The 13167-nt window shown below is 29.8% G+C and overlaps 1 protein-coding gene across 1 annotated transcript; it reads left to right on the forward strand.

Annotated features, from left to right (window-relative positions):
• Positions 1 to 8455: 8455 nt before the first annotated feature.
• Positions 8456 to 11015, forward strand: LOC149165110 (transcription factor MYB106-like). The gene is made up of 3 exons (XM_089431082.1): positions 8456 to 8794; positions 8896 to 9025; positions 9987 to 11015. Exons 1-3 carry the CDS (start codon positions 8662 to 8664, stop codon positions 10882 to 10884), a joined length of 1161 nt encoding a protein of 386 aa, XP_089287208.1. The 5' UTR covers positions 8456 to 8661; the 3' UTR covers positions 10885 to 11015.
• Positions 11016 to 13167: the final 2152 nt, after the last annotated feature.

Here is a 13167-nt window from a genome sequence, read left to right on the forward strand (position 1 = left end):
ATATTTGACAATGATTGTACTCTCTGTTATAGTTTTTCCATATACATATATATACATCGATCATCCACTTTACATCACATATAATTATAATATCATAAATTCTCACTTACAACATGTTTTTGAATACTTGAATTCACAGAGCTAGGAAATAAATTCCTCACCAAACCACTCGAGCTAAGATATTTGACAATGATGACTAATAATACTTTAAAATAAAGTTATAGTTTAGTTAGTTTCTTTAAAATTTTAAATCTTGGCAATGTGAAATATATCATGAGATAGATGTTTTGATCCTATCATAAATTGATATCTATCAATATTATAAACTATTTATTTTATATAACTAGCCTAATATATTATAAATTTAACTAAAAACTAAGACAAAATTTTTAAATATAAATAAAATTTTATATAATATTCTTAAATTTTTTATTTTATTTTAAATTATTTCCAATTTGTAAATTTTGCTAACTTTTCCTTTAATCAAGTTAAATAAAATATATATACCATAAAACAATATTCTTAATCATTTCATTTTAAATTAACTTAAATTTTCAAAAATTCAAGAAACTTCTATTCAATATACATTTATTCAAAAACCTTTAAATGTAATTTACTATAAAATTAAGCTGTCTACCTTCATCACATGCACACATTGATAACGCTAATTGAACTGTCTAATTTTCTTAAGACATGGCATTTATTTTGGGAGGTTTGCTTATTGGTATTAATACTTCAATGTTGTTACGAGGAAAATATGATGGTGAGTGAAGATTTGTGTTCTTATGGTATCTCCAAAGCATTCATTACAGACTAAGATGGTTCTAACCTCAAAGATTTATCTTTTTGGAGTAGGTTTTTCATTGGGAGAAGCTAGGGCTCGTTTAAGCAGAGTGGTTAAATGAAAAGAGTAGCAATCAAATTCATATGTTTTTTTTTTAATTATAAAAATAAAATAAAATTGCTATGTGGTTATGTGAATGGTTTTTTTAATTATTTTTTATAATTTAATGGTTAAATTAGTATAAATTTATTTTAAGTATGGATTTAACTTGAACTGAGAGAGATCAAATTTCTTTAAGTGCAAATTTATTTATAGTATAAAATACAATGTGTTATTTTTATTATTTAAATTGTATTTTTGAATACTAAATATAGTATATATAGGACCAAATAAACTTTTTAACCATAAAAACTTAATTTTTCATGACATATATTTAATTTTTTATAAATGATATATAATATAAATGCAATTGACATTAAAATATTTTACATAACATTTATATCTAGACATTTTATGAGTCAAATTAAAATAGTTTTTTATTATTAACATATTTTTAAGTATATGTCAATACTAATTAGTATCAAAATATTTTATCAATAACCAAATTATAATATTTAAACATCTTACTCACATTTTTTTTTACTTGCTTTACAACATTTTTTTTATTTTTTTATTATAAGTCATATTATTTTTTATTTAAAATATAATTTTTAGCTTTTATTTTTATTTTTATTGTAAAGAGAAATGAACTGACCGTCAAACTTACATATCTCTTTATACTAAATTGTAAATAAGCTTTTCTCATTAATAAATCTCTCAACTCAATAATATATATATATATATATATATATATATATAAATTTAATACGTAAAAAACTTTAACACAATAAATTTATGCGTATGTATTTAAAAAATTATAAAAATTTAATAATAAAGAAAGAAAGTGAAATTTAACAAACAAATTTATTTATTTCACTGATCGGCTTCATGTTAGTAAAATGGTTGTTAACTTTATAAACACCTTGTAAACAAATATTTAAAGTGATTGGAACTTGTAATAAATGCTATAATAGATTGAAATTGATGGGTAAATATGATTGCAATTTATTGATTTGAATCTTAATATAAGATATAGAAAATTACGATTTATTATATTTTTAAAATAATTAAGACATAGAAAATGATGATTTATTATATTTTTAAAATAATTATATTTGATGATGATGACATAAAGACACAAGCGTTTGGTTAAATTATTGGGAGATCAATGAGAATGATGCATTAGAAAACATAAATAATATTAAAGATATTGTTACTTCTAAGTTCAAAGAAAAAATGTGGTGTGAGAAAGATTTAGCGGCTAAAAGAAAGTTGAGTTATTATACGAAGGTCATCAACCCCACCCTAGAAGATCAAAAGTATCTCTCTATTTTAACTAGCTCAAAAAAGAAAATTAATATAGCAAAGATTAGAATGAATTCTCATGAGCTCCGTAGTGAAACAGGTTGTTGGGCAGTTCCTAAAATGCCATGGACGGAAATGATCTTCCATATATGTGAGAATAGGAACATCGAGGATGAAAATCACTTCCTCTTAGAGTGCCCCGCGTACAACCACATTAGATCTCAGTTTCACAATCTTTGTTACAATACTGACCTTCCTAGCCTTTTACAATGTCAAAATTATAGTGAGCTCCGGAGGCTTCTCTCCAAGCTTTTTCAGCATAGGAATAAAATCTTAAATCAAAATAAATAATTTTATTTCTCTAGGTCCGATAGGCCAATGTTTGGTCTCAACGAATGTTAACCATCATCATCGTCATCATCAAAATAATTATATTTATTATTATATTAAAAGATTACATATATTTACAACTCAATATAAATGAAATTTAGTTGAGTGAATAATAATCAAAACTGGGGTATAATAATAAAATACTCATTGTATAAATTTGTTGGTGTATATATATATTAAAAAGTTAAATAAATATGAATTTATTGTCTAATTTTATTTAATTGGCATTTATTTTTTTATTATAGTTAATTTCATTAACTTCAAGTATTATAATATTAGTTTTTAAAATTTTATTTATTTTTTAAATAAAAATATTATATTTTATTGCCGAAAACAAATATACATAAGGAGAGGTTGGCTTAAAGATGACTATAGGCATAAAAAAAGATCTAAGGGTGACCATAAAATAAAATACAAAACATATACAACAACTGAAAAGCAAAAACATTGTAATCACCCAATTTGGGGCCAATTACCAGTGCATCATTTCTTTCTTTTCTTTTTTGCTACTTTGACCCAACCTTCTAGAGGTGGGGCTACCAAAGCTACCTTAAGATTGTTCTGCCAATCTAAGGAGGCATCCTTGTGAGAGTCTGAGGAGACTAATTCATGGGCGTGCTTCATGGCACTCACCAAAACATTATCACTGACTTCTTCTCTTCTTTCTAGTAAAACTTAGATCTCCTTACCTTCTTCAAACCAATTTTCAAGATTAGAATTTTGGGCCTTGTGCAATGAGAGCATGTCGTCATTAAACTCATGATCTTCCTGATCCGAGGAAGAGGAAACCTCCTCTTCTTGAGGAGGAGGGTGCATGGCTTCCATGCTTTAGATTTGGGCTTCGCCTGACTGGTTTTTGAGAATAGGAGTTCTTAAGATGGCTTGTTTGATGGCAAATTCGACATCGAAAAACACTATTCTCATAGTCTAGCTACTGCCTTCAGTGAAAATCACCCATTTTTAAATTAATTTTGTTAGGAAATCCTTTGCTGATGTCAAGTTCTATGCAAATACTGTCATAGTTGTAGAATTCATACTGGCCTCACAAGGGATCTATGGCCAGAAAATGACTCAAGGTGTTTCCAATATCCTCAAACTCTAAAAAATGCCATAGATGGGCCTAAACATTTGGGAGTTGAACCCAAATGGGTAGCTTTGTGATCACAACTATGGACTAGGAACCATGGGGTCAGGAAGAGCCAAACTTTTCCCCAAAACTAGGGCCCCTTGGAAAGAGCATTATGATAATCCGCTTCATTAACAAAAATGACGATGAAGAAACCCTTGGAACAGAAGAGGACCCTGTAGGCCTTGGTTCAGTTTGAATGGATCCATTTGTAAAGGTTTGTTTTGGTGTGACCATAGCCCATTGAAACAACAGATGAGGCTATTTCCTTCCAAGAACTCAGAAAGTCCGTCCATATATGGATTAGTGATTTCTACTGAAGGGAAATCCTCAAATTTTTCCACTATAAAAGGACCCAGAGTAACCCAGTCCTAAGTCACCTTTCCTAAGGGGAGGGGGGCATTCCTGAGGTGGGACCACACTTTGGGGAACTTGGTTTGGGACCATGTCTTTGTAAGAGAAGGATTGGGAAGATGAAGGCTTTCCAAAAGCTCCCCCACACAGTCAAATTGCCAAGAAAGCAGTGACATCCCTGCATATATTATAAACAGAGAGAGGAGAGAGATATTCCACTCATTTACCTTTAAAAATAAGGCATTGTAATCGAGAGGGTATCATTGTTTTGAGTTCTAGCAATAGCTTGAGGTCTCTTACTAGATCCATAGATATCACCTAAAAAAGCATCGAATGCCTAAAAATGGATCTGATTGAGATCTAAACAGGGCTCAGAGGATCTAATGTGTTGACAGGCTTAACCTTCTCACTGACAGCTTCCCAACAACGATATGCTTTAGAACCCCTAGTAAATACTTCAAGAAAGGAGGGCTTCTTGTCACAGGAAGAAAAACAGGGCAATGCACCAATTCACAACTAATCTGGTCCCAACCACACTAGATGTCTAAGGTAGAGATTGGAAATTTGTCCTGAACTGAAAGCGAAACTTGTGTCTTTCCAATAGTATTAGCATTGCCAAGAGCCATAACCTCTCCTCCTTCATGACTTTTCTAAGTTGTGGAGGGTAAAAAGATACTACCTTGGGTTTTCTCTTGGGTTAAAAATTGCTTGGAGGCCACAAAAATTGTAGCCTTGACAAAGAGCATTTTGCAAGGAAAATGTTTGTGAGACACAGAGGACGACACAATAGGCGACTTTCTAGGAAAATGTGGTCTCAGGCCTTCACAAGACTTGAGAGTAAGGCCCCCGCCCATTTGAGAGGTCACCATTTCAATACCCAAGAAAGCTTACAAAGAAAATATGCTAGTACACAAAATATACAAAATCTTGACTAGTACACAAAATATTTAAGGGATATTTTGTAGAGGTAAAATCTTTACCATCCACTTATTGATTATTGATAATTACATTAAAATTGTAGCCCATCTATCGACAAAAAATAATTATAATGTAAAAACAATTATATTTATTTGAGTAAAATTACATAATTAATCTATATATCAATTCCAACCCTTTAAAATATAATCTTTACTTATTTCTTTATTTTATTTTTTTAACTTTTTACCATCTTCTTGAATAATAACGAATTAATTTCTCTATATATTATACTGCGAAATTAAATTTAAGTATCTTTATTGTGTTGAGAGACACTCTACACCTTAATATGGGGAGATGTTGTAGTGGAAGATTAGATCTAAAATTTGATATTTACTTTATTATGAAGCAATGTTGTAATGAAGCATTAAATAAGCCATTATAGTGAATAACTAAGCATTAGATAAAAATAAAAATAAAAAATATATGTTCAATTAAAAAAAAAAAATAATAAAACTAGTAATAAAAATAATAAATCAACTAAATTCAATTCCTTAAATTGCAATTTTTTTTCTTAATAATAAAATTATAAATAATTTCTTCCAAAAAAAATTATAATATACCTATTATATTTAAAATAATAATAATTTATATTAGTAATTATGATATTATAAAAACTTCTTCTTTTATATATATATGTATATTATCAAGATTTTAATAAAATTAAAAATAATAATATTTTGTATATAGAGATTATTTCTTTATATGTAATATAAATGGTAGATTATGAAGAATAAATATAGATTTATCTTACCTTAAAATTTACCAAATTTAAGAGAGATGGAATTTTTTTAAATACATTTTTTTTTTTCAAATTTTACACTAAAAAAATTTACATTTTAAAAAATTTGATAACTCTCAAACCTTTGAATCATCCAAAATTAAAATAAAACTATACCCATTTAAATAACAACCACACTTATTAAATATTTATATAAAATAAAATACATATACTCATGACACCATATACTTAATTATATAATAAAAATTACATTTTTTAACCACATTTTCTTATAAAAATAAACAAAATCAATTGTGAAATAATATTATAAATAAATTAATAAAAAACCATAATTATAGGATAAAAATCCATATTTACATAAGAGATTGTAAAAATAAAACCAAATCAGGACCATTATAAAATTCTAAATTGCAATTAATTAAATTTATATAAAACTTTAATTTAATACATTATACAAATAATAAATGAAATCACATCGAAATTAATAATCAATCATTTTCTAAAAATTAATGAATATTTATTTATTCCATATATTTTTCTTTTTCAATTGAATATTTATTTATTCCATACATTTTTTTCCTTTTCTAAAACTAAGTATTTAATTGAATATTTATTTATTCCATACATTTTTCTTTTCTAAAAGTAAGTATTTAATTGAATATTTATTTATTCTATACATTTTTTTCTTTTCTAAAAGTAAGTATTTAATTGCATATTTATTTATTTTGTACATTTTTCTTTTCTTTTCTAAAAGTCAGTATTTAATTGAATATTTATTTATTTTATACATTTTTTTTTTCTAAAAATAAAAATAAATATTTAATTTTCATATATTTATATAAAAATTATTTTATATTTTAACTAAACATGTAATTTAAAAAAAAAATTATAATATAAATATTGTAGTGAATTATGAAAATTATGTTTAATGTATTTTTAAAAGCTTTAATTAAAATTTTTTGTTTCTCAAATATTATTTATTAATAATAATAATTTAAATTTAAAATTAAAGTAACATAAGAGTTTTATGGAGATGTATATTGATTTTGAACCTTGTTTAGATCTATTACATGAATGTATTATTGATTTGTATAGTTTTTAAAACAAAAAAGTTTACAAAGGTGACAATATTTCCTTTAGATTTAATCCTATAATTTTTTAAGAGAACATATATTATTTTTTTATTTGGGTTCAATTTTTATAGGTGACACATTGGCTTGTTGTGAGAAGATTAAAAATATGAACATTATCTAAGACAGAGGTCCACTATGTGTTTTTAGGATGCGTTAACCTTTGTTAAGTCATAAATTATTTAGATTTAAGTTTTTCGGATTAATTACATCGTTAGGATTAATCACCTTGTCCTGAGGATGAACCACATTAGTTGGTTCGAAATGTCAACCAAATCCTAAAGATGTGATTAATTTGAAAGACTTAAATCTACATTATGGATCACAAAAGTCTTAAATCTATCATAAATTATTGCTATACCTAGATTACAAACTATTAAATATATTCTTGAGTTATAATGATAATCAATATAAACACATGTTCTCCTCTGCTTAAGTTCAATTTTCATAAATAATATATTTGTTTATTATGGTAAAGTTAAAAAGATGATATTCTAATATTTTTAATATACCTTAATCCTTATTAAATCACACTAAATTACAAGTTATTAATATATCTAGATTACTAAATCTTCTTGGGTTATAATAATAATCAATATATTCGAACTTATGTTTAACTTAAATCTCTTCCATAAATTATTAATTTTAATAATCAAATGGAAAAATTACTCCAGTAATTATTTATTCTGATTTAAAATAATTAATAAATATTTTTCCATTTATTTTAAGATTAATTTATCTTATTAGTGGTCCTAATTTTTCGATTGAAAGACAGGTATTATCTTGAGACTTATGTAAGGTCACATGTTGTAGCAACTCAAGGACTGGCTGAGAATGAGTATAGGACAGTCTTCACTGCCGGTAACATCAAATATTAGGTTAGAGTAATAGCATGGGACACTATGGTTGAAACAGAGGATAGTAAATTCAAACTATTTATTATAGTTTTAAATTGAAAAGGACACTCTTCTTCACATGGTTGAACAAAGGGTTTAATAAATTTAAACTATTTACAGTTGAAACAAAGGGTGTAATAAATTTAAACTATTTACAGTTTTAGATTAAAAATAATTGTTTTTTTGGTTTCAAAATAATGCTTTTAATGCTTGGAATTGTAAAAATTTATCGCTTCAAGATTTGGAAATAATAAATTACTATTCAGACCACATTTCGTCACGAGTATTTCAAACTCTAAATAGTAAAAACACCATTCCTCCACTCCAAAATAGCCTGATCCAGAAATAGGAACCTGCCATTGCTGGACCGCAGATAACCAGATATCAAGAACCTGCCATTTTAACAATCTTGAGATATGGCCGAGGAGTGAAACATATGGGTGGCAATGATACAGCGCCATATGGTTTGTCCACAGTTAGGTTTATTTTCGAATAAAAATAATTTGATTTGTTCTCGTGGCATTCAAATAAGGTGCGTGTCGTTGACATATACAAAACAACGAAAGGAAGGGCGACGCTGACTGATGTATTGACTACAACGATGGTAGGCCTGCCGGGCTGTCATCAGCCCGTGCGGAGTCCGGATTGTCGCTGCCAGTCGCTTCTAATCAATCAACCCCGTTTCCTTGCTACTTCGTCTCTTCTATTTATTCTATGCACGCACCACTCCACTGCGCATTCGCCACTCTATTCTGTTCTGCTTCTCTTGCTTCCCGCACACGATCGATCCCGCCGCTGTGCTGCCAGGCTCCGGGACTGTGAAACTTCTTTTTGTTCTTTCAGTTCTTTAAATTTGAAGCATGGGCCGTGCACCGTGCTGCGACAAAGCTGGAGTGAAGAGAGGCCCCTGGACTCCTGAAGAAGACAAGAAGCTGCTGGCATACATCGAGCAACACGGCCTTGGCAACTGGAGATCCGTTCCAGTCAATGCAGGTAACGACTTCTGTGCATAGATCTGTGTTAGCGTTCAATTCCCTGTAACAGAAGGATGTTTCACAAATTTGCTCGTGGGGCTTTATTTTGTTGTATTGCAGGTCTGCAACGGTGTGGAAAAAGCTGCCGCTTGCGGTGGACGAATTATCTCAGACCGGACATCAAGAGAGGAAAATTCAGCCTGCAAGAAGAGCAGACCATTATCCAGCTGCACGCTCTCTTGGGAAACAGGTGAGAGCGGACATCAATGGCGAAGATCCCTTCTTCTTGGATCTAATGCTCAGAAATCTTGACTATAACAAAGGCAAATTAGGTTTTCTTTAACAAAACTTCTTCTGAGCAGAATTGATTGACTTTATATGAAATTTTGGTTCCGGCAGGCAGAAAGATTGATCCAACAAGTATTGCACGTTCATTTTGATAAAGAAAAAATTGATTTACCCGGTCTGACTTGCTTCCTTACGTTGCATAAACCGGGTTGCATTTTATAGAGTATAAATTTATTTTACTGGATTGCTTTAAAGGGATTCTTTTAATGATTATCTTTGTGTTCAGAACGCGCAGAAATTAACTATCCCTGGATAACTATGCCTTGAATCAAGAATTTTAAATTAATTTGTAAATTTGCAAGGATTTCAGGCATGGATTTTTCGTTTTGAGTACAAGTTTCAGAGAAGTTTTTAAATTTGTTCAAGTAGTGTACTTTTGAAAATTCTGTCTATAAAGTTGGAAAATTTCTTTAAAATTTTGTTAAAATGGCGTAGTGAATGGTTTTTTCCCCAAATTTTCAGATCAATTTTGCAAATTTACAAGGTTTCGAGTAGGGAATTCTCACTTTAATATTCAAAGCAAGAAATTTTGGAAGATCTTTTCCTTGGAGGAGTGCGTTCTGTGATAAGGCAGGAACCTTTGATTGTAATGGTCCAGACAAGATTTCGAAAAAAATGCTCGAAGCTCGTCTTTTCTGATAAAGATCTCGACAATTAAACAATCGCTTAATCGGTTCGACAAGATTTCGAAAAAATGTTCAAAGCTCAAAGCTCGCCTTCTCTGATAAAGATCTCCACAATTAAACAATCGTTTACTTTTATTTGATACGAATATTCCATAAGCACGGTAGCAAATGAATGGATTAAGATGCAAATAATTATTTAATTCTGTTTAAAATACAGTAGTTTGATTTTATGTGCAGGTGGTCCACCATCGCTACTCATCTCCCAAAGAGAACAGACAACGAGATAAAGAATTACTGGAACACGCATCTAAGGAAGCGGTTGCTGAAAATGGGAATCGATCCCGTGACCCACAAGGCCACATTCGATCCTCTGAATTTGAACGACGGTCAGAAGTCGAAGGAGTTCAGGGCCCTGAGCCACAAGAAACAGTGGGAGAACGCCCGGTTAGAAGCCGAAGCCCGCCACCGGGAGACGAATCTTAACCCTAGAGCTTCCAAGGGTTTATGGATGACGGGCAACAACAATGGCTCAGACGTGCTTAACATGATAATGTTACACGGTAATAACACCAGAAGCACCATGAGTAGTGCTTCGACTAATAATTCCTCTCACATTGATCACCTGATCGAGTCTCCTACGTCGTCTTTGAGCTTCGTCGAGTCCTCAGACATGCTCCCTCTGTTTCACCATTCGATTCCCCTCAGTCACCAAGAATCCTTCTGTGAGTATCTACAGAAGAAGCCTTTGTGCGAGCATTTCACTGGAATCGATATCAACAACGACAACAAAACTGACGGGGGATCGAATCCGGGCGACCCAAATCTCCTCATTCCATCTAGCTTCCATGATCCGATATTTTCAAACAAACACTGCAATTATTCTAGCACGCACTCTGTCTCCAATGAAATCAGCAGCCATGGCGATCTGAGTTCCGAAATAAGCAGCCATGTCGACCTGAACACTGATTTTCTCCAACAGTACTTATCTGAAGGTCCGAGCTGTGAGCCTGCAGTATGTTCAGAACTCGCTCCAGAAGACCAAAGCTCCATTGCTAATCTTGGCTCTGGAAAAGATTACTGGAACGACATTCTTAAGATGGTGAACAGTTCTTCCAGTGTTGACAATATCTTTTAATTCTAATAATTTACTCCATTACATGTAATTCTTATGCTAATGCTTATTTTTTAAGTAAATAAAGAATTCTCGGCAGTCATACTATTTATAACTACCATCAATATATCAGTGGCAATCAGCTTTTCTTTTTACACTGTATATTTAAGAATTAGTCCATTTATTTCTCTGCAGTATTAAAATTCATTATCTAGATATTTAAATAAAAGAATGAGTTCCTTATCCATTTTGAAAAGTAAATAAATAACGGAGGTTGTGAACAGTTCAGTTGATGATACACCCATCAAATCTGTAAAAGTGGAAAGAAAACCAAATAAATCTAAAAATGGTTTATATTTATTGAATTCAAGTTTTTATGATTTATAATGAATTTATATTTTTAAATTGAAGTTTTTATGATTTATAATGAAATAAGAAAGTTTTTAAGTAAAAATTACATAAATTTTTTTGATAATCACATTAAACCATCTTGCAAAATGCTATATTATTTCTTTGAAAATTAAATATTTAAAAATTTATTTTATTATGAAATTTATTAAATATATAAAATAGTTTAAAGCATAGAAATGAATGAAAGAATATGATTAGTACATATTTTATCAATAATTTTAATTGTTTTAAAATTAATTTAGATTAAATTTGATAATAATTAAATAATTGAAAATTATTATATTATTGAATATTAATTTTTTTTTGAATCTATATGACACTGGCTTTTAAAATTTTAGCTTTAGTGGTTTGGTGAGCAGTTGGCTTTTTCAGTTGTGTGGGTGCAAGTATAGGAGACATTGTAACTGGTTAGTTTATTGTATTTATGAAACAATTGTATCTTGTAATTGTATCTTGTGTAGTAGTGGCAACAGAAATAGTTATATGTTGTATCCAGTGTAATAGTGACAGCCAACCTTGTAGCATTTCTAAAATAATTGTACTTGGCATTTCTGAAATGATTGTATCTGATGTAATGATGTAATACTGACAGCAGAGTCTCCAGAAATTCTATTTCCTGTTAAAAAATATCATAATAAACAAAATTATAAAATATATCTATTTTTTTAAATACAGTCTGTATATAGGTAATACAATTTTTGGCAAAATCATCATTGTTTTGTACTTCAAAATATATTTTTGAATCCATAAATAAATTAAAAGCCTATAAACATTCTATAACAGTTGAATGATACAAATTTAAAAAACCTGCTGCCAAAGCTTAGAAGATTTAGACCATGGCAATTAGTTTTGTTTCTTTTTAAGATAAGGAAAATGAAGTGTACATACTTTAAGGGAAATAAACCATACTTGACCTTCCCGGTTTTTGGTTTGGACCTTGAAAAATTGCAATGATCAGACTCTTGATATCTCTGGATTTGGAAATTATTCCCCAAACTTTTAGCATGGCAGTGCAATAAATGGCAGTTTCAACATTTCAGTGCAGTAAGTGGCAGTCAGTTATTGCTATGAATTGACTTCATATTATGACATGTGAAACAGTGAAAGTCTATCGATAACTGTTCGCTGATGGTGATGTAAATTTCGGTCTCTCTGCCCATGTGAAGCTTCACATTACGTGTCACAGTGAAGGACACACGGGTTAGCATTCGTGATGGCGGAAGTTTTGAGTCTATGTAAAGATGGATCCATTTTTTTCAGTGACCAAGTTATTTATTTTGACTCTCATACACTGTGACTGCTGCCACCCTTAATGAGAGTCATCAATGCAAAGAGCACTGTCATTATTACTGAGTTGTTCTGGCTATTATCACATGGTGAATGACAATCAAAAAATGAATGATCACAGCCGAGGGGACCTTTCGTCAATGAATTCAATTCAATTCAATGATTTTTAGAAAATGGCAATAAAATAATCGAACGATCAGATCTCTTTAGTCAATGGATTCAATTCAATTCAATCATTTTAGCCCCACGAGCTTGAAAATGTACCCTAGTTTTACGAAGCAAATTGGATTGCGACTTAAAGCCACTTAAGGATAATGTTATTTAATGTCCGTAAGCTTTGTTTAATAGTTTTACTGTGTGAATTTTGTCAATGTGGCAGTGCTTTGTGGGAATTGTAACGCTGGCTTGTGTGATTTATATTTTTCTAAAAATAGTTTTTATTAAAGTTGGATTTGTTAATTTTCGATCAGAATGTATTTTGGTTATTTAAATATTTAGGAAGGTCGTTTTTTATTTTTATTTTGGAGATGAATTATATTAATTAGTTCAAACATTGATCAAATTTTAATAATGTAATTATTCTAAAAATCTAAAAAATAATCTTATTAT

This window comes from Pinus tabuliformis, chromosome 5_1, assembly GCF_031772625.1.
Source record: "Pinus tabuliformis cultivar Carrire ecotype Pingquan chromosome 5_1, CPIR1, whole genome shotgun sequence".
Taxonomy (NCBI): Eukaryota; Viridiplantae; Streptophyta; class Pinopsida; order Pinales; family Pinaceae; genus Pinus; species Pinus tabuliformis.

Coding starts and splice junctions, on each gene's coding strand:
- LOC149165110 (XM_089431082.1), top strand. CDS start 8,662: ATGGGCCGTGCACCGTGCTGCGACAAAGCTGGAGTGAAGAGAGGCCCC. Junction 8,795..8,895: donor ATCCGTTCCAGTCAATGCAG/GTAACGACTTCT, acceptor GTTGTATTGCAG/GTCTGCAACGGTGTGGAAAA. Junction 9,026..9,986: donor CACGCTCTCTTGGGAAACAG/GTGAGAGCGGAC, acceptor TTTTATGTGCAG/GTGGTCCACCATCGCTACTC.